Here is a 27,496-nt window from a genome sequence, read left to right as displayed (position 1 = left end):
CCCTTCCAAATTTAGCTCTGTTGCACCAAAATAGACAAGAGTAGGGATCAGTCACTGTTTTTTTCCAAAACATTGTCTCATGACTAGGACTAAGGAAGGGAACTGCTCAGCAGGAGGAGGGAGATGCTTAATTTTCCTAATGGGGACACAAAGTTCTCCTCTGTTCAGGCACAGGCAGTGTCCAGAAGTGCTCCTCGGTTTAGGAGCCTGATTCCCATGTAATTAATCCATCTCTCACCCTGATGCTGTCAGCCGTTGGTGGGCAGAGGTCTGAGGAAGCACAGGGGTGCTCTGTAAGGAGGACACTCAGCAGTGCACCACTGTACGCCTGATTTCTAGTTGGAGAAACCAGGCAGCTCTTGAGATTTAGTGAAGGCTTCACATTGAGGAAATGGGTGCTTTAGGTCCTTGTGTTCTGCAGAAATAGTTTCATTTTTCCAGGGTAATGGTATTTGCACATGTGCCTGCAATGCAGCTTAAATTCTTAAAAATACCCCAAACTTTAGTCTGCTGTGGTAGTACAACATTTGGAAACAACCTCGCTGAGTATTGTGCTATTTTTAGCCTGATTTCCTAAACTAGCACGGCTGATGTGATTGGGCTGTGTGTGTCTGCTCCCTCCCTTCCTTTTCTCATTTGGTTTGGTAACCACTGGCCAATTTCAAGCAAATTTTCAGAGGAACAGAGATCTTGGAAATATTAAGCTCCTCCTATGCATTCAGTGAAAATAAGGTACAGGGGAAATAAGTGATGAGGAAGACTCAAACCACAGCCCTCAGTAATGACGAAGGTTCAGTATGATTCTAAGCTATTAGACATCAAAGATGCCACACAGATTTAACCATGAGGTGTTTGGCTGCAGGAGAAGCCCAAGTCAGACCTGGTTAACAAGGTGATAACCCAACCACAGCCCCAGGTGAGCAGCTTGCCAGCTTTTCCTACTCCCAAACTACCTCTTATTAGTCAAAGATGGGCTATGTTTGAGCAGTGAGGTGAGACCTAGGGAGCATGAGGAGAGCTCTTTCTGGTGCTGGTTGCAGGGACGTGAGCAGAAGACCACAGAACATCGTGTGTCGCTGAGCAGATCCTCGCTGGATGAGCAGATCCGCAAGGAAGCTGAGGCAACTTCTTGTAACAATGGCCCCTGTACCATTGCTACGAGGGATCTTGTAGGATGCTGTGTCTGGTGCAGCACCTCTGGGTGATAAGGGTGTTTTAGTGGGAGAGAAGAATAATATGGTCATGGAGAGTAGGTACTACTCTTGAACATGCTTTCTAATGCCTATGCTAAACCGTATGATCACGATGCACCCGATTTTCTCTGGAAGACTTAAAACTGAAGAAGGAAGTTAAAAGAGAAACTACCTTCTCAAGAAACACACTTCAAGACTGCAGCCAAATCAAGGTTCGAATGGGGCTGTGAAAGCCAGCAGCAGGACTTACCAGGGGCTTGGTGAGTTCTTCATTGCTTGAAGCCTCAAAGAGCAAAGTTCTGGCAAGGATGGATGGAAGCAATAAACCCTGTTGGTCTTGGATTTGGGGATGTCTTCTCTGGTCTGCAAGCCTAAATTCGTTACCACCCCCAGCAACCTTTCTCCTCCGTTACATCTCTTCCACCAGGGAAACTCAAAATACTATTATCTCAGTAACCACTACTAAAATTAACTGTAATTTTTAAGGCTCTTCATGCAGAGAGAGACGAACTTTTTTCCTAAGTCGGTATGTTATGTTGTCATGCCAATGTGACAAAGCTGCTGCTCGATGAGCTACATTCCCACCCAGCCCTTGCCCTTGCCCAAGCTGCTCCCCCATGGCCCCTCACGCATGGTGATTCACCGGCAGTGGCTGGAATGCTGAGGCTAAGATAGATTGCGATGGAAATAAAAGGAGCGACTTTTACAGGGCTTTTATTGCCAGCCGGGGAAGTACAATACTGCATAAATAAAATTCATTATGGTTATGACAGCTCTGTGGTCCCTGGAAGATAAATAATACTTTGCACTTACATAGTGCCCTTCATCCAGGAACCTCAGAGCTCTTTGCTCACATTAGCGAAGCCTCATGATGCCCCTAGTAGGATGATAAATGCATCATTCCACTTATCAGGTGAACATACCAAGTCAGGGAGTTGGCACCTTCAGCAGAGAGAGGCCAGGGCAGCAGCTTGAGTTACAGACATCTATTCCACTGATGTGACCGGGGCAAACCATGTAATGTCCCGGTCATTTCAGTTGTTTCCATTAGGTAGGTGGCACCCATCCCTACCCCAGGGTTGGCATGGGTTGACCAGCTCACAGTGGACAAGCACAGCAAGATGCTTGTGACAAAGTCACTGTCTTATTAACAGTCTGGGGGCACAGCCCCAACGGTCTGGCTCACGTTTGCTTACTCCCAGTATCCTCAAAATGCTACTGAGCATCGTCCCAGTACAGACATTTTTACACCTGGGTTTTAGATAAATAAATACATATGAAGGAAACAACCCAGTGAAAGTGGATGGTTTAAGTGCACCAGTATCGGCAGTGTTGTCTGTGAAGTGGGTGAATATATATACCACCTATAGGTGGTATATATGTGGTACAGTTATCGTCGCTGTGTGGTTTCTCCCATACAGAAATTGCAAATAACTTAATTCCCTGATCAGTGCACCGGCCCTGAGTGGGTACAAGAAGTCTGTGGATTTCCAGACCTGCTTCAGTAAATCTGAGATGTTGTAAGGATGTTTGGATGGGAACTGTTTCTTGTATCATGCTCACATCTTGGTTGTACAGCTCTGTCTCACTCTCAGCCATTCCGTATTGGTGCCTTCTGTATCTTGGAGCTGATCGCTGCTTTTCTCTCTGTTTTACAGGGTTACCATCCATTGCCTCATGAAGCTGAAATCGCACACACCAAAAAACTGTTCAGAAGGAGGAGAAACGACCGGAGGTAAGTGAAACTTCTTTAATGGTTTTTTTTTAATCTCTTCTTCATCGCACATCTTCCCCCACTGCTTCATGGAATGTCTTTGGACAATACTGCTGTTCAGCAGTTTAGTGTTGGGTTAATGCATGAATCCTTATTTGAGCACTAATATCCTGAAAATGCAGAGTCTGTCCATCCCCCTGGTTTGTCTTTTAAATCTGGGGTATGTCCTATATTGCTCTAGGAGTATCTTAAGGACCTCCTTTTCCCCTTATACTTATTCCAGCACAGCCAGATCCCCCCACTTGTATTAAAAGAGGCAGCTGGCAAGGTATTATCTGTAAAAGCTTTGAGTCCTTGGGAATTGCTTCCTCTCTTTCTGTTGAAAAGTAAAATTTGCTGACTTTCAGGGTCACCTGCAAAGTGGGTATAGATGAGCAGGGTTTTCAGCAAGCATCGGATGCCTGTCTGGGTGAGGAAGGGGATGTACTAAATAGGCAGCTGAGTTCCTGTGGCATTGGTGATTTCAATTCATTGAGTTAATTTAATTGAGTCAATTGTATACTTAATTGTGTAAATTGCATATTCAATTATATGAGGGCATCTAGCGTCCTTGATATAAATTGTGACTGTGGTTAAATGTGAAAATAAGTGGGGAATAAGGGAGTTAGTTGCACATGCAGCTTCATTTCTGCCAGTGTGTTCTGCCATGGCTGAGACAACACAACTGGGCCAATAAAGCGTTTTAAACCAGGCATGTGTGAGATTAATGTTATTTAACAGGAGAAAAAGTGGCCAGTATTTTTTCCCACAGTGATCTGAAATCTGTGTCTGAGCTGTGATGCCTCACAGGGAGATTATCAGGGGAGTCCTACAGACAGCTGTAATAGTTGTTGGAACGTGTCGTCAAATCTCTCCATCACTTCCCAACTTGTGAACAACCATGATGTAGTTAATTCTGTGCTTGGTTTGGTTTTCCTAAATTTTACCGAGAGACCAAAAAACAACTGAAAAGAGTTTGCTCAGGCATCCTAGAAACATTTTTCTGTGGGCAGGGTGGTTCAGCAGCAGCAAACTCCATTTTCTCTCTTCTTTGAGGCTCCCTCCTTTTTTCTTGTATGCAATTTGAAAGACAATTGCATCTTGTAATTTAGGAAAAAAAAAAAAAAAAAAAAAAGGCTTGTTTCAGTGGTTTTCAGCCCTGTAATCACTGAAACGTGGTTAAAACCAGGCTGAAGTCTGCTTGTGTTGCAAGAGAGAGCTGGATGGACTTCCTGGCAGTGCTGGGCTGGGGTCTCCAGGACATTGCAGCGGAGGTTGGAGCATCCTGCTCCCATGCCGGCTCACCAAATGGGTCTTCCTCTGCCATCCAAAGAGTGCATGATGCTGTGGGAGAGGAGACCTGCAGAGTCAAGGGGTCTCCTGCTTGAAGCCCCATGCTCAAAGCTGCACTGGATCAGAGCCATGGAACAGCATGTTGGTTCTTCCTTCCCATCCGAAAAAAACAGCCATCCAAGAGAACACATCAGATGTGTATTTCTATTTCTTTTTCTTTCTGGTCTCTTCAGATAAACCATCAGCAGACAGAAGCATTAAGCCCCCAAGGGCATCCCTGCCTCCTGCACAGATGGCAAAGAGAGATAGCAAAAGAAACTGCCTTGGGCTGGGGTTGGAAGATCATGGGGTGAGATACAGCCCAGACCAAGCAGCACTGGGGTAATATTGCAGGAGGAGAGACAGAAGCCTTAAAACCCAGTTGGTATGGATCATGCAGGAGGAGACATGGGACCATTTCAGCCCTAAGCAGTCATGTATGAAATAGAATGAGAAGAGCAGAGGAGATGCAGTCCTGCCCAAGTCCTGCACAGACATCGATGGTGGTGTCCAAGCTTAGACAGAAAAACATTTTATTTGCAAAAAGCCAAGAAGCCCAGGTTGAGGGAGTGGAGTGAAACAAGTCTCTTAATTATTTAAGCTGAAAAGACATGATCCCATCCCCTAGACTTCAGCTGGAGACCTCAGCAGCCCCACTTTCCCCATGCTACATGGTTTGATGCTGGGAATTTTTCAGGGTCCCGTTGCCTCTGTGGTACATTTGAAACTAAAAGGGGAGTTTTATTGCTTCTCGTGTCACTTGAGATGCCCCCCAGAGAGCACTCAGTCCTTAAAATTGATTTCTAGCAGTCTGTGAGGTCTCAGAACGGTTATTTTATGAGAAAAATGTGGTAGAAGTAGGGGGAAAAAAGGGTAGAAAAGGAATAGCTAAAATAAAGTCCAAAACAACCAGATGGTATTGGAGCACAAAAAAGTGACAAAGCTCTTCACACTTTATTGCAGTGCTATTATCTTAATGTGCCAGGCATCATTCTGGGGGGAAAAAGCTTCATTTCGGAGCTGGTGGAGCCACTCAGGTGGTACAAACATCTCTCAGAATGAGATTTTTATGGCCAGCAAAACAGTTGGGCGTTTCAGGCTTTTTGTTTTAAACCTCATCTGGATATGGAGAGACTCAAAACTGCAAGACTGTGGATGGGGCGTTGGAGGCAGCGAGGTTTGGGAGAGGCTGAGCAGGACCATTTTGGGATGCATGGGTTGGGAAGTGGGTTAGGAAGCAGTTATGGATGCTTAGACCCAAGGAAAGAAGATCTGGTTTCTTAGAAGGGGGTTGCTAGCAGGCAGGGATGGGAGTAGGGAAGACATGTAGTGGATTTTCAAGAAGAAAAAAGGTCCTGCTCCATTGGTTAGAAGGAGGTGTGGCCCCAAAGCCCTGGTGCAGTTGGGTCTGGTTTTCATCACCTGAAGGTGGTGAACACTTGGCACTCCCTGCCCAGGACCTGACTCATCCGAGAAGGATGGCACATCCTAGGTGACAATGATGGGGCATCCTCCTGCCATATGCAGGAGTCACTGCTCGCAAGTGGACATCCAGCTTGGGTTGAGGAGTCAACCCCCAGACTGACCTCTGCACGACGCACAGGTCCAGCTGGCCTTGCTTGGTTCTAGCTGACTTTCAGGTTGGCTGATACTTTATATAACACAGCTGTTATAAAAGAGATGATAAAGCATGTTGGCACCCAGAAATCTGCCTATTTATTTCCAGCTGGTCTTATAAATGATACCAGTTCCACCCCAGAGCAGGCTCCTCTCCCCTCCGTGATGGTGACATTCAAAACGGGCCAAGTCTGCGGCTAGTGAAGCACGTTTTGTTTCTCGTGCAAAACGACGCTGATGTCTGGCCATGCTGTAAATAGTGCCTGTCCCCGCTTCCTTCCTGTCACCTTTCCTCGGGAAATGCTGACACCGCGTTGCAGAGGAGTGTGGCTCACCTACCGTGAGGTCTCTGCCGTGCACCTTTCACTCCCCCGGGGAGAAACAACCCTATGGGCATGCAACCATAGCTCTCTCCTTGCACATACGATACGTTCTTAGGTTTCACAAGTCATTTTTCCATGCTTCATTTGTTGTGTAAGACAGATACAAAGAGCAAATTACAGGTGTCATTAAAACAGGCTTTGACTTTCCTAGTTGAAAAACACTGTGAGTCTGTTGGGCACATTTTTGGTAACAGCGGTCAACATCAAAGACACTTCTGGTGGAGGGTTTGGTTGCACAAGGTGTAAAATCCTACAGGAGGTGGTGACATCCTTGCTGCAAAGACCTTATAATCAGGGCAGGAGAGCAGGGAGAGGTATCTCCCTCCCCACCTCACCCAGCAGAAATCCCACAACCAGTGGTTTGGGTTTTGTTGGTTTAGACACACAAAGTGTAACTGCCAGCTCCTGATGAGGGTGATGGAGAGCATCACCACTCTATGGGATGATTGAAGAAGAGCAGCAGAGGCAAGTTTTTTTGCAGATGTCCATGTGAACAAGTGTTAAAGACAGATGAAGGTTTTATTGGCCCAAATGCTAATCTGCTGTTTGCTGCCACACGAGACCCACCCTACCTAGGTATCACCAAGAGCAACTGGGTTTGACCTCCCATAGGCAGACACCTCTAGGGAAAGAGGGACTTCCTCTGGGTAGTGGCTGGACCTCACCTGCCCTTCTCTCCTGCAAGCCGTTGGGAGAAAAAAAATACCCTGGGATACAGGGCACAGTGGACCCATTTTTCAAGTCCCCTCTTCTGACCCTTCCCAACCCAAAGCCTCTCTGCTAGCAGACCACAAGCTGTGCTGGGATGCAGTGTCCTTGGACAGGTGGACTCTGAGTTTGGCCCCTTGTTTTTCAGAAGTTCCCAAAAATGCCACTTCTTAAGTATCTCTCAAAGCATTGCAAGTCAACTTGGTGCTGCACAGGGTTTCTCCAGTTCCCATGGCATCCTGGTATGATGTGTTTTGGGATGGAGGGTCTGGCTGGCCAAACCCCATAGCCCATAAATGCAGGCACAGAGGCTTGCCCCAGCTTTGTAGGAGTAATAATAAATGTTGCCCAGTTTAGACTGGATTTACAAAGAGTATATGGAGTTGCAGTAGGTTAAGACAGGTGAGTTTGAACCTACTTCTTGGTCTTCTGATTATGAGAGTACTGAAACTGTTCTGCACCACCTAAGGAAGGGGACATGAGGACCATAGAAAGGTTGTAGGGGGACACTTTTAAAATGTTTGTGCTATCATAATCACATTGGTTCGATCACATCTGGTTGGATTCAGATGTCAAATCAGCCTGAATACCTTACCAAAAGCAAATCCTCATGTGTCCATAGATGCTGAATGGTATCTCATGGGGCTTTTGGTGGTCAGGAGAGGATGGCAGAGGGAAGCATAGCTCCATGTCTTGGAGAGGATGGAGTAAAAACATGAGAGTTAACCAATCCCCTCTTTCCAAAAGGCATCTGAATTACACTTTTCAGTAGAAAAGGTGTGGATCTCTTGTGCTTTCTCTGTGCACAGCTGGTGTGTCTCCAGGCTTTGCTATGACTGGAGCCACTGCTCTTCTAGACAGGGCTGTTGGGGTCCACGGCCAGCCTCAAGTGAAGGACCATTAGGTGAGCTTCGTGTCATCTCCTCCTTCTTCTGCTGGATGGAGGTTTAAGAGGGGTGTTTCTGCACCTGGGAAATCCGTCCTTCATGAAGCCCTTGCATGGGGATCAGGAGCTGGAGCAGAAGACTGCGTAGGTCCTTTTGGCTCATACACAGAGAGAAGGGGTGGTAACAAAGAGGTTCATGTGCTTTTCCCATCTCCTTTCAGCCTGCCCCAAATACTTACAGCTTTTGACAACAGGATTACAGAAATGTTCCTAAGTTTTCTCCTGCGTTATCCCAGTTTGCTTCCTACCATTAGCTTGGCTTTACACTTAAATGATCAGGAAAAAACAGACTGGATTATTTGTGTGTGTGTGTGTGTGTGTTGTTTTCTGGTTTTAATTAGATTCAGAGCTGGGGGAGGTAGAAATATCCTCCTTCCCCGGAGAGCCCCGGGTGGCTGTCAGGGACAGTTTCCTCTTCCTGAAGCAGGAGGGTTGTGTAAGCACCGCTGACCCCCCCCTGCTCACACCCACGCTGAAAACCGGGTTAGCTGGGGTGAGCGCGTGGGGGTGGGCACCCCTGTCCTGACTCCCCAGCCACGGTCCATGTTGCTGAGGGACCTCCCGGGGCTCATCCCAGCCCATCCATGTGGCCCTGGCCAGGGTCTCGCATGGAGATGAGCGTGGTCCTGCATAGGGACGGCCAAAAGGACAGTCACGGTGGGCTCGGGGCCAGGCAGGGAATGTCCCAGATCCGCTAGTGGCTCCACTGAGGAGCGTAGGCAAGCTGTGATATATTTATTTTCCCATTATATTTGATTTTACAGACCCTCTGGGACACTCAACCACCTACAGTGATTAGTTCGACTGATTAAGCTGCTTTTCCTCTTGTGGCAAACTCCTTTTGTGAAGGGTTTTCAATAGCCACGCTGCTCGGGACATTGTTCCTGTACAATTTCCTTTCAAAACATCATAAATGGCACTCCACCACTTTACCCTGTCATAAAACATCACAGGAATCAGCTTTGCCCAGCTTGTTCCTTCAAGGGCAAGATCTCCTCATTCAGGGAGAAGGTGTGGGGTCGGGTGGGAGTTGCAAGACTTCATGATGCTGGAGTCAGATGGAGCCATTAGCAAGGGGGGTTTGAGATGAGGCATAAAGCAAAAGTTTTCTGCCTTTTTTTTTTTTTTTGGCTCTTTGTTAATACGAGGATCCAGGGTCACCCAGGGAAGTGGAGGATAAAATAAACTTGAAAGCCCAGAGAAGGAAATGCTGCTTCACACGTGTCAGCTGGTTCAGCCTTGCTGGGCAGAGGGCTGGGAGTGGATGCGGATGCTCTCGAGGTACCCAGGGGTAAATGGCACAGGGGGAGAAGGGCTCCTTCTGCTGAAGAAACACGCTGCTATAAACAGCAAGCGGATAAAACTGGCCATTTAATTAAGACTGGAGATCAGAGGAAGGTCTGCCTTGATTACCACCAAGGGAGTAACAGATGCAGGGAACTGGAGGGGGTTGGAGTGACACAAGGTCCTTCCTCCCTGTGTTTGTAGTTACTCCCATACCCTCTCATGAGGCTGTTGGGTAGGTCCATAGAAAGACCTGGTGTCGTTGGGACCTGGTTAGTCCATCAGCTGCAATTTGGGCAAGGCAGTGGTGGAGCAGGGCAGAGATGGTATCAGGAGGGGTCAAGCAGGAGCCCCTTCAACCTGCGGAGCCATGCTGTCCAGACACACTGGCATCACCCAGCCCTGCTGCCCTTCCTTCCAGGCAGCAAGGAGAAGGGTCTGCCAGGAGTCACAGTGCTGGAACCCCGCTCCTGGGAGGAGGTTGTTGAGAACAAAGCCTGCACCAGGCTCCCGGTTAAAGGAGCAGTCCTTAAATGACCAAACAGCTGCCTCCTGACGACCCGCGGGCATCTGGCTGCAGGTGACTCAGCCATGGGTGGAACTGATGGGCAGCACTGCCACTTCTCCTCAAGAGGGACCTCTTGGAGCTGAGATCTGGGGGTGGTTTGGCTCCATCAGGACCTGTCCCTGCCTTTGCACCGTGCTCTGGGCTCAACGAACAGGACACAGCCTGGCACAGGGCTGTAATAGTCCAACACCATCCCTGTGCAATAATCCGAGCCCCAGTACTTACAGGACACAGATGATCAAGTAGCTCTGCAAAAGCCATCTCAACCAAGTTTATATTTAGCATCAGTCCTGGACTGGCTCATCTAAGAGCAACTTGCCTGCCCCAGCACCATCCCCAGAGCTTCATGTGTAGGGTCTCCCCATTAGCCAAGCAGTCCCCATGAAGCTCCAGTAGCAGTAAGGTGGAGCAGTTGGTATTTAGCATCCATCAGGGAGCTTGTTTTGCCTGTCGCTGGCGTCTCAAGCTGTGGTGGGGTAAGTAGAGGCTTTCCACCCGGCTGCTCTTGTTTCTGCCATTGTGATCAGCACTAAGCCCTCACGCACTTGAGGGTGTCAGTGAAAATATGCCCAGCCGTGAGTCACCCCCGAAGGCAGATGGTGCGGCGGAGATCCTGCCGACAAAACGCACCATGGAAGACGGTGCCGTGTTTACAGCTCCTTTCTCGGCGCTAGCAACAACGAAAAGGATTTTTCATTTCATGTGATGCAGGGAAAATGTCCTTCTGTAAATATCAGAGCGCTCCGTGGGCTCAAGACCAATGTAAAGAGACAGATAAACCTTTGTGGGTTCACCAGGACACGCTCCACATGAGCAGGACTTCAGGAGATGTGTAACCATTACTGTTTTCCATATCTGTTCCATCCTCCTTGTGTGCCTAACTAAAGGCATGGTGCAGAAGGGTTAAAAGGTACTCATCTAAGCAAATTTAATTCTTTCCTTTCATTGTTCCTTTTTTTTTAATGCCAGGAGGCAGTGGCAGGAGAGAGCCGGGTGCATTTCCCAGCTGCAGGGTTGCCACCTCTCTATTGAGAGCGGCTTTGTCATTACATAAAAACTCTGCAACACAAGACTTTTTATTCCTTTTTTTTTTTTTTTTTTACGATCTTGGCGACTGAAGTGAACCCTGTCCTACAGACTAAATTTAACCTGAGTTGCCAAGCTGCCAGTAGACTTTATGGCATCAGGAGGCTTTTGCAGGTTGTTTTTCTCCATCTCTGCAGCTGATTGAAAGACTTGATGTACCACCGGCAAAACATTTTACTGTTATGAAACCTCAATAGAAATGTAATGTCCTTCTGGATAAGCTCAGGGTCTTATGATGTTACTTCACAAAAAGCAAAACAATTGCTCCAGCAAAAAATCCAGGAGAACTTCAGTGTGTTGCTGTTGTGGAGGGACACCTGATTTCATCAGATCTCATTGTTTATTAGGTCTCTTGTTCCTGTGTTGCAGCAGGGGCTGGTCTGGAGGACGGTGAGTTGTTGACACTAACAGCTCTTCACTCCTTTTCTGCTGCTGCCCGTTCTTGTGAGCATTTGGGAACAGGGAGCAGCTCATGGTCTCTGTACAACTAGGGAGAAGGTTAGCAAAGCAACCGCTCTTGTGTCCAAGGCCTTGGGACGGGCTATGGAAGACCTCATTTCAGTTCTCATCTTTATCAGGCTGCTGGGCTTCACCACCATGACCACAGGTGCTATTTCAGATGCCCTAGCATATCCACTCAAGTAGCTAGCAGACACCAGACCTTGTGAAACCAGCATCAGGATGGGGTGAGAGCCAGACAAGATGCCATAAAGCATCTCCATTGACACCATCATCTGAATCCTACATGTGTCCATAACTATGTTGACCATATATCAACTGGGTGCCCAAGTCCTGTTGTGGTCAGAGGAGATGCAGTCAATGAAGTTTGGTTCACCTCATCATGAAGCAGGCATTTGGCCAGGTGACTGCCTCCCTACTCTCTGCTGCTTGTAACTGACTGGGCTGCCGTGGAGTTTATGTCCCCACCTCAAATTTGACCTCTTAATATCTCAGGTACCTAAAACTGGGCAAATTGAACCCACCCTCTGAGCGATGCTGTGTAACCCCCTCCCCATGCCTGTGTTCTCCTTGTGTTAAATGCATTGCTGCTGTAAGCTGTTTGGGGAGCATTTGTTCTGTACACTTAAGCACATGTGCATGGGGCTTGAGGGTCTCCACCGTGGCACTCTAGTAAAAGTCCTGAACAAGTCTGAACTTTGTGAGCAACCCTACAGTAATCCAGTGCTGCATGGAGAGGAGGAAGGCTTCCCCTTCCCCTAGGACAAGGTAGGAATCCCTAAAGGGGGCAATCACAGACGCTTGGAGAACCCCGGAAAGCTTCTCACTGGGATCTTCTGGCCCCCACATAAGAAAAATTAGTCTGTCCATCTTATGAGAATAGGTTTCCGTGCTTTATTTTGCCTCTCCAAGTTGACCAGAACCAAGGAAGTCTGAAAAACAAAGAGCTGTGGGAGGGGTTGAGCCAAAACACCACTCACCAGGGGAAGCACTGGGACAGGGATTTGTTTCTGGGCTCTCTTTAGCAAGAACAAAGACTTGGGACTGGGAATCCCATTCTCTCCCATCTCATTAAAGGAAAATCTCTTCTCAGCCAAGGAAAGCAAGGATTTCTACTGAGACATTTTCATGCTCTCAGAGTGCCACCTTGACACTTCTTGAGAAGTTTTAGGGGCAGCATTCTCCAGACCGTGCTTGTCAGAAGTATTTCCGGTGTCTGAAGAAAATGTGCTGGTGTCTGTACCTGGAAGATGCACACAGCTGATGAGATTCCTCACCTGCATTTATCTCAACCTCTTGTTGAGGCAGCCTGGCCTCACTGTCCAGGGTGAGCCCCCATTACCCATCAGTTGCATAGGTAAATCTTACCGAGGTCTACCAGCCAAGCTAGCTTCATGCTGCTGATGGTCAGGAGTTGACACCAGTCACTAGTGTTTCAGCAACTTGGGTGAAGTATGTAGTATTCTTCTTTTTCCCTTGGTTTTTCATAAACAGGTGTCAACAGAGCTGTTGTCATCACGGGTGGAAGGGTTTAGCCCTGAGCACCCCTCAAAGGCATTGTACCAACTCCTGCTACAACCCCAAACTCATTTTCACTTCAGTTAACAATTTGCACCTTCTTCTAGAAGGCTTCTTCCAGAAGTGAGGTGGTGGGTAGGTGCCCAGCTGAAAAATCTGGTACATCCTAAGGCAGGAGCTGAGCTGGGGGGAGTCTGAGGAGATGGTGTCATCTCAGGACATGCATGTCAGTGATGCTTCTGGCACTTACATTTCAGACAAAATGTGATCTGACCCCAGTCCTTGATGTTACATGGGGTTTTGGGAGTAGGTTCATGAGCTGTAAGAGTGTTCAGCTCCGCCTAAGCTGTGTTGTGGATGTATATGTGCTCCCTTGGATTTGGTCCTAAATGTTAAGAGAAAATAAGTATGTAAGCCTAGGTATGTCATGGGACACTATTACTTCTATTTTATGTGAAAATCTGCTATTCTGCATTCATTATTACCTCATTCTGAGTTCTCAGGCATCGTCTTCCTGTCCTGTCATTTCATCTCTCATAAAAAAATTATTTTCCCTCTTGTTTACCGTCCTTATCTTTTACTCTCTGCCTAAAGGTATATATTCACACACATATATAACCAAGACAATATACATACGTACCATATTTTCCCAGCATTTTGTCTTGCAAAATGTTTTCTCAGCGTGACATTACCAAAAGAAAACTCCACACTTGTTCCCTCAAGCATCGCATTGGCATGTCAGGAGGTTGGGTCACACTTGCACACATACTCGTCGGGCCAAGTAGGTTTTGTGCTGGAAAGATTGCTAAGAAAAGTCAGACCATCACTCAAGAGCGTGCCATGCAAGGTATTTTTTTGAAAATTCTTTACAATAAGCTGACAGCCCGTGTTCATGAAATTTTCACACTATCTTGAAGGGTTGCACTATTTCCAGGGCCACTCCCATGCCAATCTATTCATGGCCAGTGCTAGGGCTCCTTTCACAAATAAAAATAGTGACAAGAATGGCCCTCACCCTGGATTTTAAGATTGGAAGTTATTTTGGGGGAAGGCAAAGGTGAACATGTTTTATGGCTGACATGAAGTTGTCGTTTTTAAGGCTGTGAAATTTTGGAAAACCCTTAGAAACCCATTTTCAGAGGTCACAGGGACAAACCTCTCCTGCTGGGTGAGTGAATAGAAATGAGTTCATAATTACAGGGTATAGTAGCAACACGTTTGCTTTTTCACCGTTTTAATTGAGGTTTTCAGAAAGGAAGAGAACTTAAAACAATACAGAAATGTCTTTTGTTCTTCCAGGGCCATTCACTGAAGGCTTTGCAGTGAGAGGAGAGGATGTTTATTAAAGAAACCAACAATATCAAGATGTTATTTTAGTGCCGAAATGGAGTTCCACACTGAAATAAAATTAAATGTTGCAGACAGAGTGGGTACTTGCTGAAAACTAGCATTGAGCTAAATGATTTGCAGTGCATTTACCAAACTTAACAAATGGCGTTGAAACAGAATAAAGAGGAGAGGAAGGAGTTTAAAAGGTTGAAACACGCTCTTCTTTCTCAGTAGTATTTCCAAGTCAGATTAATAAGGTTTAACATCATGTGGGTCTGAACCCTTGAAGCAGCAACTGGAAATTAGGTTTCATTTTCCTCCTTATGCTCCTGTCTTCTCCATGCCCTCCTGGGAGCTGCTGGGGGTTACTGGAGCCACCGTGGAGACTCTCTGTGGGGGTGCAGAGGGAACATCCCAAACCCAACGGGGATGTCACAGCCGTCCATGCTAAGGAGTTGAGCCAGTGTAATGGTGGCTGTGAAAAGCTGCTATTTGTAGGAGAGTTCTTCTCCTGAGAAAACTCAGGACCAATAATTTTTTTTCTTTTTAAGGACAAAAGTAAGTCTCTGGTGGTGTACTTGCCTGCAATGATGAGTAGCAAGACTAGCATCTGGCTAAATTGTAGTGTTTAGAGTGTAATGATGCAAAAAACTCTTCTAGGCAGCTGAAAGCACCTAAGCAGAGATCCTGTTAAAATAATAGTCTCTGTCCTGCTTAAGATTTAGAAGCTTTGAACCAGTGGTGAAGGACAGACCACGTTTTCAGGAACAACCGCGCTAAAGGTGCATCTCAGAAAGGAATCATAGAATATCTCGAGTTGGAAGGATCCCATAAGGATCACCAAGTCCAACTTGCTGCTTCTCACAGGATTACCTGAAACTAAACCATATGACTAAGAAAGCCGTGCCAGCTGAAGCTGAGCATCCTGGTGAACAAGGTGAACTCTTCATTGGAGTGCTGGTCCTTCACAGTGAGGTTCCTCAAGGATTAGTTGTTCATATGCATGAAAGTCCCAAGTAAACAGTCAGCACTTGTCCTGCCTGACTGAGCAGAGCTGGCGGGCATCAGCCAAGGGGTTGGTTACAGGCAATTTAGAGACAGATCATAATTTCTTTCAGTTTGATTGTCCGCAACATCACTGGGAGTTATTACCCTAAATTAATTCTCCGAACTGCAGGTCCCCAGAGGACAATATTGTCTCAGCGGTTTGTTCCTAAAAGGACTCAGCTGGGTGATTGCGTTATTGCGGCTTAATGAATTACGGCACGTGAGCTGAGCGGCAGTAATTGCCTGCGCGTGCCGCTGGCTGTGTGTGCAGAGTGCCTTAAGCTGCAGCTCCTCCACCCAGCTGGGAGGTAACTTGCCTTATCTTATGGTTGCCATACCACCCGGCATCAGCGCAGAGGCAGGAGTTTTTTCATTTGCAATTAGATGTGCTGGTGGTGCACTGGAGCTGGTTGGGAGGTCAGTAAGAGCGGGGGGAGGTCTGTGATGGGTTACACCAGAGCACCTGGCTTGGTGGCCAGCAGTGGACACGAGGATGAGCGTGAGATGCATGTCACGCTGCCTCCCAGCAGCGCTCTCCTGTTCTTAATGGTTGGACTCAATGATCTCAAGGTTCTTTTCCAACCAAAACGATTCTGTGATTCTCCAGGAATTTACACTTTGAGGATCTGCAGGTCCTCATTTGCTCACCTTTGCATGCAGTAGCTCCTGATGGATTTTCCCTTCACGACTTTGGCAGTGTGCTTTCTAAACCCTTGTGAACTCCTGGTACTCACCTCTCCTATAGCATAGCTCCACAGTTTAAGTGTGCATTATGTGAAGAAATACCTCCTTTTACTTATTTTGAACCATCCTTCTTTTCGTGTCATGAGGGTTAAAGTGCTCACGTGCCTGTGCCTGCGGACTGAGTGACCGTTGAGCATTACATTAGCTCTTCAGTTGTGTTCAGCAAAGTGGGAGTCAGCATTGAAAACAGATTTTGCCATTTTGAAAGCAAGACCATCAAGAGAAGCGTTCAGCACTGCCTGCTCTGGGATCATAGAATCATAGAACCACAGAATGGTTTGGGCTAAAAGGGATCTTTCAAGGCCATCCAGCCCAACCCCCTGCCACGGGCAGGGACATCTTCAGCTCGATCAGGTTGCTCAGAGCCCCGTCCAACCTGGCCTGGGATGTTCCCAGGGATGGGGCACCCACCACCTCTCTGGGCAACCCGTGCCAGTGTCTCACCTCCCTTATCATAAAACATTTCTTCCTTTTACCTAGTCTGAATCTCCCCTCTGTTAGTTTAAAACTGTTCCCCCTTGTCCTATGACTGCAGGCCCTATGAAAAAGTCTGTCCCCATCTTTCTTTTAACCTCCTTTAAGCCCTGGGAGGCCGCTCGAAGGGCTCCCCGGACCCTTCTCTTCTCCAGGCTGAACCCCCCCAACTCTCTCAGCCCGGCCCCCCAGGGGAGCTGCTCCAGCCCCCCCAGCATCTCTGTGGCCCTCCACCCAGGGTACCTTGGTCATCTTGGTATCTTGGTGTTGCTTTGGTAGCTGATGATGTGACTTACTTTTAACCAATCTGGCAGGAAACTCCTCATCCCATGGGCAAGTGTAGGGTGCTCTTCAGTCATTCAGCTGTAGGAAGAGTCATGGAGCAGCAGTGCAGGAGCTGTCCCCAGGGAAGACAGCCAGGGATGAAACAATGCTGTGGTGTTTTGCTGTCCATCAACCTGAAAGTGCTTTTTGGCAGAGGGCTGCTCTCAGCATCCCCCTTTTCCTTGCAAGGAAACTGAGGCAGAAAAGAGGGAAGGCACTGTGTTTGGACCTTCCCCCACTGCAGACCTTGCAGTGAACCCGTGGCCACTAGATCCTTGTATGTGTGAACCACATCACCCATGAGACTGTCCTTCAAGGCTGCTCTTTTAGTGTTATGTAGTGCAAAACACAACCGTCTACGTGATGCTATTTCAGCCAGGCAGAATTGAGGGAAGGAAATATAGCGGCAGGTTCCTCTGCACTAGGAAACCGATCTGTTATTGAAATGGCTTTCTCTTTGGTGGAGTGTTTCCGGCATGGCTCCTCAGTACTGGAAATGGGTTTATCCATCTACACGTTGTTTTCCAGCACAAGTTCATGGAGGTGTTGTCAGCAGCTGGTTGCTGGAGTGAATATAAAGTGAAATAACTTGCTTCTTTCTCCAGCTTTCAATCCTCAGATATAAATGTGCCATTGCTGGTGAATGCTCGAAACGAGCAGTAAGGGCTTTCTGCTGCCAGGTCACTCTCCAAAGTTATCTGGCAAGTGAACTGAGAGGTAAGGGCAAGCAGAGGTTGATGCTTTTGCTGAGTAAAAAAGTGTGGTTTATGGTATCCCCTGTGTCACACAAGATCTTTCCATGAGATCTGGCCTGTTCGAAGAAGCCCAGTAACGCTTCAGCAGTGTGGCTGCACAATCTGGGTGATGGCTTCCAGTTTCTGGCCACAACAAGTAGCCACCCTCTCTGCAGGAGACCGTTCACTACCTGCTCCTTCTCCCTGCAAGCCCAAGTTGGGGACGTTGGCCCTGGAGACCTGAGAGGGAGCAACGTGCCGAAGCTCTGGCACAGTTAGTGCGGGAAGAAGTTGCCAGCTCGAGTTGTTTGGACTCTTGTTGCAGAAACAATATTTCTGTCTGACCCCAGTTAGCAACTAATGTTTGCAAAATAAAGAAGTCAAGGCACTGGAAATACTTTCCATTCCCGCTCTTGTCTCAGCCCAAAATATTAGTATTAAAAATATTGCATCTATTATATACAGCTAATATCTCTGCTGGCATGTAAATCACCCAGGGATTTTTCATCTCTGTATTAAAAAAAAAAAAAAAAAGTTAACTGCTGTCTATTTTTGGATATTTGTTAACTGTTTTGTTTCCATTTATTCCTACTAAAGACACAGCAGTCTGTCTCCAAGGGACCATCTGTGGGAAGGAGAGTCCCTAGATTGATTCGGAAGGTGTCAGGGTCACTGACAGGCATGAAAGCGCTGAGTATCTGCTCTTTCTCTCATAATGTCTTTATTTAGCATGACAGCCTCCAGGGCACGAGTGGACAACAGGCTTCTTTCTTTCGTTTAAACTAACATTGCTCCATCCATTCCCAGCATTGTGCAGATGCTATTGATCATCCTCATTTCCTGATTAAAGCTGGGGGTGCTGGTCCCCAAGCAGCAACGGCCAACGGCTACATGGCACTGGAGCTGCAGAAGGTGACCCAGCCCTGTGCCTCCCCCAGAGCATTGTTTTTGGATGTGTTACCCTCCAAAACTCATCCAAAAGAACGTAAATTTTTGGAGTGGATCAGAAAGTGGCACACCTCAGCGCATCCATGCAAGTATTAGGGGTAGCATGAGAGAGGAGGCAGGAATGGGGTCAAGAGGAGACAACTCATCTTTTGACAGTGGGACGGGCTTAGGTAAACATTTGGGGAACTGCTTAGGGTTGTCACTGGGTTGCAATAAGTCAATGTCCAGACTGATCCTGGCTCCCAAAGTTCTACACTAAGTGCTACAGCACGCTGCATCATTTTAAAATACATTTATTTAGTGTGTTTGATAAAGGCTTCTTGCACACACGAGTCCAAAGCATCTCTGCTCCTTGGGTTGGTTTTTACCAGATCCCTGTGTCGGAAGTAATTGCTTGCTGTTGATTTTGGGTCATCTCATATGTCTGGACAGCTGTTAGGAGATCCTGTCAAATCTTGCCTTAGCTTCTACAGCAAAGACATTTATTTCTTCACTAGAAAGCATTGGTATAAATAGGATATGGAAAAAACCTAGGATGTCTCCTTGCTGCAGGTCAAAGAGTCACAGAGGTCTAAAGGAAGACAGCTGAACAAAAAGGCAGCAGGTGGGGACTCGTACATACTATTTAGGATGTGTCTTGAGGGACAAGCCCATGGAGGGATGGTGGTGGGCTGTGTCTGTGCATCTTGGCATGGTTTTAAAGTTTATATTTCTTGGAGGATTATCAGATCTCGGGATAACTGATCAGCCTTGGTGTATTTTTAAAGGAGGCAGCCTGGAGTCTGAGATATAAGCTCTTTTATTGCAAACTAGTAAAAGATGAATCTATATTCATTCATGTCACATTCTTACGAGCAGTCCAGGATCTGTGTGTGTCTGTGCTCAGCAGATTTTCAGGAAACTTTATGTACTGTGGTTTTCTCGTTCAGGTTTAAACTGTTTCAACTAAACTGGATATAGTTCCTTGTCACTGTATTTTCATATGGTTTTCATGTAATTTTTGCAATCATGTTTACAGTATGCTAAGAATCCAAAAGCGTAATTCCAAGTAATGTAGTTTATGAAGAGAACCATTTCCAAGCAATTTCTACGTGAAATCACTGCAGTGATTTCTACACCAGTCTGGGCAGTCAGCCTTGAAGTCCGGGGGGTGTCTTCCTCGCTGGTTGCCCGCTCTCTGCAACAAAGGGCTTCCATCTGGACATCCCTAATGACTTGTGGGAGATCCAGCAAAACATTTAAAGAACTGTTTTGGAGCTATCTCACATGCCATCTGTACTTCGGATGTCTTTCCCAAGCTGGTGTTACAAAACAACTACTTAAATTCCTCCTGAAGATTCATTTCCATGAAGCTTAGAAGAAAATAGCTGACTCAGGCAGTCTGTGCGGCCAAGCATTGCAGAATGTGAGGACGTTCATTGGACTTCAGCAGCAGTCAAGTTTGCTCTTCAATGTGCTGCTGAGTCTACTCCAATGGACTTTGTGTCACGTCCTTTCAGCCCAGCAGCCCTGTCTCTGCTCCTGCAGCACAGCCTTGCAGACTGGGTGCTCATCTGGTGGTCCTTTGAATGGGGTGTCCATCCCTGTGGTGGGAGAAGCAGTGGACACTGATGGTGTGAAGTGATGCTGCAGGAGGGCACATGGAGAAATTGGGTCCTTTTCTGTGTTTGGAAAGGCCAAATCAGTCAGTGTCTCATAGCAGAAGATAGCACATCCCGTGATGAACCGTGCTTTGTGTCAGTCCTGCACCCATTTTTCAGATGCATTATTTCTTGAGCACCTTGGGTGTCTCTGTGTGAAGTCCTTCAGTGACAGAATCACAGAATCACAGAGTGGTTTGGGTTGGAAGGGACCTTTCAAGGCCATCTATTCCAGCCCCCTGCCACGAGCAGGGACATCTTCAGCTCGATCAGAGGTTGCTGAGAGCCCTGTCCAACCTGGCCCGGGATGTTCCCAGGGATGGGGCATCCACCACCTCTCTGGGCAGCAGTCTGGACAGTATTTCACCACCCTCACCGTAAAAATAAATGCTACCCTGATGATTTATAATGAGTCTAGTTATGTTGTAAAGGTCATATGAAATAATCGAGCAGAGAAAGGCAGATGTGATGTCCATGCCCAAGGGAGGGTTGTCATCAGCAGCGGTACCCCAAGGCCAAGGTGGTGACAAGAGAAGTTATGCCCATGTGGGCAGCTTATCTGAAGGTTTCAGAATGCTTTTTCCAGCAGCTAGATACTGTGAGCCTCATCAAAAACATTTCTACTCTCACAGTGTTGTTTTTGTTGGCTGTGCTTGCCTTCTGGAGTTCATTGTATGTTTTGAAGGATGCATACGCGTGAGACCTAAAGTATGCATTACCTCTCAACTGTTCAAAGATTATTTTAGATCCTGATCATCACCCTTTTGACAGGTGGATTTTCCATGTTTCCAAAATGCTGTGTCCATCCAGATGTGTGTGCTGGGTCTAGTGATTGGGATAGACTTTAACTCTACTGACAGAAAGGCATAAAAGAAGTGTGAATATTTTCATTTTTGTTTTCAGGAGTGAACATGACATCTTGTTCCCTTCTCATCTGAGAAAAATGCAAACAAAAATGAAACTGGAGCCAAGCGAAACCAGTTTGAAAGAGAAAGCCAAAGGGAAGACACACAAGTCTTGTGTTCTTCATCCTTGGAGCTGGTGGTTTTTGCTTTCTGTGGGGTTTTGAGGTTTTTGATTAAATTGTGTGGAACCGTCAAGCTTGTCAGAGTGTTTCCCATTCTCAGTCATAGCAAAGATAGAAAATAGCCATGGCTAGATGGTGATGCTCCCTGAACCAAAGCAACACTAGCTTATCATTATACATGTGTGTAGAACATTAGAGTGCCTTTGGTGGAGGTAGGCTTAGTGAAGAATACTTCTGGGAGAAGTTAGGCCTCTAGAAGAGAAATTCAGACCTTTCTCCTCATTATTTTAATAGCAGTATTTCCCAGACCTCCAGGGCCAGTTTTAAAATCCCACTAGCTCGTAACTGGGATCCTTCAGGCCCTCCAGTTTGGACCATGATGTCTCTTAGGTGCCCAAAGGCAGTGATGATGGGTGGTTTTGACCACAGCAGCACTGCCATGCCCAAACCCCTCCAGCAGCGCCTGCTTGGGGGTGCCAGTCTGGTTCTTTGTGCAGCTGCAGCACATAAGGTGGTGAGGCAGCTGGTCTGGCTGGAATATGCTTAGTTCAGAAAGACTGGGCCTGGAGCAAGTGGTTTGTTCAGGAGGTGTTTCAGAGGACTTTGCTTCTTCCTGCCCTTCCTGTTTTCAGGCTGAGTATCTTGGGCAGCTAGCTAGTACAGCCAGAAAGATCCCAGTTGCTGTTGATCTCTGTGAACTTAACTTTTTTCAGTGGTGGCTCTAAGGTGTTTTTCTAATTTCCCTCCCTCCATGGAAACTACTGTGGGATTTTCAAAAAGAAGGTGGACAGAGGTGGCCCTTCGTCCCACAGAGTCAGCCCCATCAGTCCTCCGTTTGCAGGTACCGTTGCTGCATGCCTTGGGTGTGCTCGGCTCCTCCAGGTCTGAGGGCTGTCACAGATCAGTGGGATCTGGGGTACTCATGGGCGTGGAAGGTCCCACAGAGTCCATTTCTGCAGCAGACCTTAATCTAGCTCATGTAAGGGCAATTGCTAATTAGTTGCAGGCATGTTAATAGCAAAGCTAATCATGAGGTAGTCCCAAGACTTGGCATCATATTCCTGGTCTTAGTCCTCACACAGAGATGAGATAGTGACTGGGCAGGAAAAAACGGTGGAGAGAAACTTTCTATCTGCAGAATTCAGTGAGGAATATTTTCATTCAAGCACCAGAAGGATGAAAGGGATGCAGAAGGTTTGACCTTGGCCATGGCACCACTCTTCATTCTCAGCCTCTTCCCTGAGTAGCTCCAAGTCCATATTAGTTGTTAATTGCTGGGTGGCACTGGCCGTGCCCACCAGGTATCAGGCTCTGCACAAAAGTGGGACAAAACCACCATCCCTCCCATGCAAGGAGCTCAGCATACCCCAGAAGGTTTGTCCCATGGGAGAGTTGCCTGACATTGAAGGCAAATGTGGTGCCTAGGCAAGTTCTTCAAAGGCAAGAACCAGAATGTCCAGAGCACCCAGTCCCTGAGCCCATGGACAGGATCTTGGTTCATTTGGCCTTATGGGATGCTCTACACTGTGGGGTACAAGTCTCGAGTGCCACTGGAGATGTAGCTCCTTGCCTCCCAGTGTTTGTAAGAATTGCCTAACCAGATCTCTGTGCAACCACCAGGAGAATGTAACCCCGTGTTGTCCTCCAGCTCTCCGCATGCCAGACAAATGGTCGGGGCTTTCGGAGGACTTGTCTTGCTCGGGGAGGGATATGAGCAGGGCTGATGGGACGGAGCAACTGTGTTTTAGACCACAGCTGTCCACGTGTCTGGAGTTATTTTTCCCAGCCTTGTGCCTTCCAGCCCTTTTCCTTGGGAGCAAACGATGTAGTAAAAACTTGTAGGAATCCCATATTTCTGAGCACGTAGGCTGGTAATCACCGAGACAGCTGAAGCCTTAGATTTGTTTGCGTAGGCTCCTCCAAGAGAGCAGACATTTGTCAGATCTAAATTCTGTTGAAAGGTATCTCATTTAGTTAATTAAATAAAAAAATCGGTGGAGAAACGATAGCAGAAGCGATACTATCCTATTTCCAGCTTGGCAACCCTGACTGTCTCCCCTTGGTTTTTAGTACTTCTGCAGTTTCTTTGTGACTCTGAATGTCTCTTTAGTTTCCACGTTGGCTGATGGCCAAATCCCCAGTCCCTCTGAGGTCGGGGAGTTTTGAGCTGAATCAGAATTTGGCCTTTGAAGTAAACATAGTTATTTAAAGTTAAACGGAATAAAGAGGTAAGAGACGACTGTGCTGTGTAGGTACTTTACTTTGTAGCTGAAGTAGGGTCCCCTGCAAAGCACGGTGTCCTTACAGCAAAGGGTAAGCAAAGAGGGACAGAAGAAGAATTTCCCAGTCGCTGTGGCATTTTTCTGGGGTGAATTCTTCCTTTTCTCAGAGATGTTGCTGTGTGATTCAAGCTTCAGCTGTTCCTCCCTTCGGCATCACAAGCCTAAAAGCCTCGTTTGGGAAGTACCTTTGTGTGGCTACATGATCTGGTTCCCTAAGCTCGATGGGTCACCCCAAGCCACCATCTTGGCACCTACACTCCTGCCCTTCAACAAGCACGAGGTTGTTTCCATCAACTCAGCCCACAGCCGGTGCATGTGGTGGGGTGCCCTGGTCCCCATCTTGCCCCTTTCTGCAGCTCTCTATGTCCCCGGCACCTTGGTCACACCTGAGAGTAAGGATGGGTCATCCCAACCTCCTAGGCTTTGCAATGCTGTGCACTCAAAAAAGTTTTAAGATCTCGGCCCCATTCTCCCTGCTTTGGCTCCTCTTCACTGCAGAGTCCTATTTCTTCTTGGCTTTTCTTCTTTGCTGGGGTGTTGGGAAGATAAAAGCACACAACGAGTCTTTGCCTGAATGCTGGATGATCATCTAGACCCGTGCCTGCTGCCAAGTCACGGACACTGCTTCTTGTTTGCCATTCTCCTTCCTTTGCCTTTTATTTCTTGCAATTTTTTTTCCTTAACTTAGTTTAACTGTGGTGTTTTCCATCCTGTCGTGACTGCAGAGCTTCAGTGTGTGTTTGCTCTGCTCCTTACCATGGGGATATTGCCTTTTAGCTGTTCTGTACAGGGATGGAGCTGCCCATCCTCTCCCTGTCCTATTGCAAAAGCCCCAAACCGAACAATCTTGCACATTCCACATTGGCTTAAGTGGTGTTTTTTTAATCTTAAACCTTTTGGTTTTTTTCTTTTACAGCCCTTAAACAGAAACAGTTTGGTTTATAATATTATTATGTCTGTAGGAAAAAAATGTCCCTGCATGCATTTCTTGCAAGAGTTTATGGCAGAGGTTGGTTCCCAGCTCATTTCCAGGCATATTGCCTTACCTCTGCTTAAGTTAAAGCTGTGTCTGTGTGCAACTTTTATAATTTCTGTGCAATATTTGCAGCTTAAACACAGCTTAGTACTTCAGTAGCAGCTTGTCTGGCTTATAACGCAAGACTGAAAGTGCACCCAAACAGTTAAACTCAGATGTTTGAGGGGAGGGAAGAGCAAAACCACAGAAAGCAAACGCTGAATTGTATCAACAAAACTCTTACACGCTTAAACATGTGAGGGCTTAGTACTAGATAAGGGTTTTAACTAACTTTTATTTTGACATTCCCCTTTTAATAAGCGTTGCTCTTTACAAAGCGGTTTATGTGATTGCGTTACTGAGAGGAAACAAAGAAATGCCAGGAAAACTTGATGTGGAGAATCTGTACTCATAAAATGCTTGTAAGCTCCAGCAAACAGGAAAGCTTCCCCCATCTCCTCCTTTTTTTTTTTTTTTTTTTAATTCCTTGCCATTTAGCTAGCAAGGGGGAAAAAAAAAAAAAAAAAAAAAAAAGCCAAAACACGTTGAATATCTCAGAAAACCAGATCCGGTGGTCTAAACACAAATTCCTTCCACTGCCACCACGAACAAGCCTCTTGGTCCCACGTTCACCAAACATGAGCCCTTGCTCTTTATGGTTAAGAGCCAGCTGGCGTCGGAAAATAGGCTTTTAACTCCTGGGGATGCCAAGGAATACAGATTTGATGGGCAGATGGCTTTGGCAGGCAGGGTTGGAGACTGTTTAGCTGCTGACCATTGAAATGTATTTGTGAATGGCCGCTTCCTTCGTCCAAGCGCCCTTAGCTGGGTGGTACAGATGATGAAAATAAAATTAATTGCTGTGCGACATATTTAAAATAAACACTGCTGTTTATCCGAATGGAGGCAGTGGTTTGGGGTAAGGGATGAGGCTGACCAGGGGGATTATAACGGCTGCAAAACCAGGATGGATGCAGACCAGTGTGGTCACCACAGCGCTCACAATTGTTTCCCTGTTTTGGGGGATGGTGCTGGGGAGATGTCCTGTGTGAGCCTCCAGCACGGCTCCCAGCAGCCTTGTAAGGAGCCGAGCATTAAAGCATCCCACATGCTCTCGGAGCCAATACTGAGTGTTAAAAAGGCAGCAAGCAGGCAAGGGGCTGCTGCCATGCTTAGGGCTGACCCTGTGCTGTCCTGGCTGAAGGCAACCAGTTCCAGGACCATCTCCATCTTAACTGCACTCGTGATGATGACATTCCAGCTCCACCTTCTCTGTTCGGGACAGCCGCGCTGCAGCCCATGTGGAAATCTGAAATGTCAGAGGCTGCCAAAGCGTTTCTTCCATTCGACCATTGGTTTTTCAGGGACCTGCCAACTTGGCTACCGGTTAGAGCCAGCACATGGGGGCTTGCTCACCCCTTCCGAGCTGTCGTAGTCTCTCAAGCAAGCCATTTGCAGACCATTCCTCCTCTTTGTGGCTGTTGGAATTTCCATGCTACCCATTTGGTGTAGTATTCACACAGCCTCCTATCCGGAGGTAATGGGCCTGGCTCCCCGTGCTGCTGGAGCCAAGCGTGGTCCTCAGCTTCTTCATCCATGCACATGTCCTGTCCCAGTGTAGCAATGATGAAGGACATTAATAAAGAAAGGCCAAACAAAACCATTTTGGTGTGGGCACCTCTTTTACTTGGTAATTTGCTTTTTAGCTTTTTTTTTTTCCCCACTTAGAAATAAAATGATTTACTGCAAACCAGTGCAACAGTGTGCCATGTTGGTACAGCAGGGGTGGCAGGCAAGAGGAGTAACTGATGGTGTAGGCCAGATGTATCAGAAGCTCCTTAGGTCTTCAGAAAAAAATATCTCCTGATATTTCTTGCTTGCCTGACTTCCTCCTGCTCATCTGGGACTAACCAGGTCTTCCCTGGTTTGGTGTGGGAGCAACACAGAAAACACAGTAACCTGGGAGAGATTTTCCTGGGAACCAGTCATGTTATCTAACTGTTCGTGAAAACTTTCAGCTGAAATATGCGTATTATTGTGAGAGATTTAGAGGCATGAGTTGGTGCTAGATTGTATTAGATGCCAAGAAGTTGGCTCCCCTTTTGTGGTAGGTAGCCAACCCGTCAAGGGCCAGGCTGTTTGGTAGGACAGATGTGTTGACCGAACTGCACTACGCAGGAAAGGGTGAACTAACAACTTCCTTTGAATTTCCAGGCGACAGCAGAGACTTCCTGGTGGGAACAAGTCTCAGCAGCACGCAGATCATCAGCAAGGTGGCACCAAACACAACAGAGACCACCAGAAACTCTACCAAGGAGGCCAGGCCCCTCACTCATCAGGCAGGACAGGCCACCACGGCTACAGCCAGAACCGGAGATGGCACCACAACCAGAAGCACTCACCCAACGACAAAGAAACGCACAGAAACGCCAAAGAGACTGAGAATTTGAAAATTGAGGACACCTCTGTCTGCACGGTGCATGTTCCCGTGGAGACACACCGGGGCCCAGAGGCTGTGGAGAAGCAGTCTCAGCAGTACATCCAGGAGTCAGAGACCAAGCGGAAAGACAGTATTCACGAGCGCATTGGGGAAAGACCCAAGATCAATTTGCTTCAGTCTTCCAAAGACAGACTGCGGAGGAGACTAAAAGAAAAGGTAATATTTCTGAGGGAAATGTTGAGTTTCCCTTTTTCCAAGAGTGTGGCTGTTGGCCATTCTCCATACAAAGGGTGGGCTGGGCTCAAAGGACCTTTCCATGAATGCACCCAACTTACCTTAATCTCCCAGTGTCAACACATGAAGTGTGTTCATGCTTCTTCAGGAGGCCTTTTATTGACGCAAAGCTAAGGCTCTTAGCCTGACTTCTTGGTTAAGCTTGCTACCAGCTTAAGTTCTCCAAGAAGGACTGAAAACTCTCCCTCTGCCCATGCAAAGACCCTTGGAGAGGCTGGTGTACACCTGAACGGCAACATCGGCACTCCTTTCCCAGCAGCTGATCCCAACTGACTGCCTCCCAGTCTGCAGAGCTCGTCCTCTTTGCAAAGAGGTCTAAAAAAGGGAGCTTGTCTCCACAATTACAAAACT

The 27,496-nt window shown here is 47.1% G+C and overlaps 1 protein-coding gene across 8 annotated transcripts in view; it reads left to right on the top strand.

Annotated features, from left to right (window-relative positions):
• Nucleotides 1-27,496, top strand: part of CTIF (cap binding complex dependent translation initiation factor) — a 147,696-nt gene that overhangs the window by 77,177 nt on the left and 43,023 nt on the right. For all 8 annotated transcript variants that reach the window (XM_033011109.2, XM_033011108.2, XM_033011104.2 and 5 more), the window contains 2 exons: nucleotides 2,852-2,928; nucleotides 26,626-27,067. In XM_033011109.2, coding sequence (XP_032867000.1) covers nucleotides 2,852-2,928; nucleotides 26,626-27,067 — 519 coding nt within the window. The remainder of the gene's footprint in view (nucleotides 1-2,851; nucleotides 2,929-26,625; nucleotides 27,068-27,496) is intronic.

This window comes from Tyto alba, unplaced genomic scaffold (genome assembly GCF_018691265.1).
Source record: "Tyto alba isolate M040663 unplaced genomic scaffold, T.alba_DEE_v4.0 Super-Scaffold_42, whole genome shotgun sequence".
In the NCBI taxonomy this organism is placed as follows: Eukaryota; Metazoa; Chordata; class Aves; order Strigiformes; family Tytonidae; genus Tyto; species Tyto alba.
Note: the sequence above shows the minus strand (reverse complement) of the source record. Positions and strands in the feature narration are given on the sequence as shown.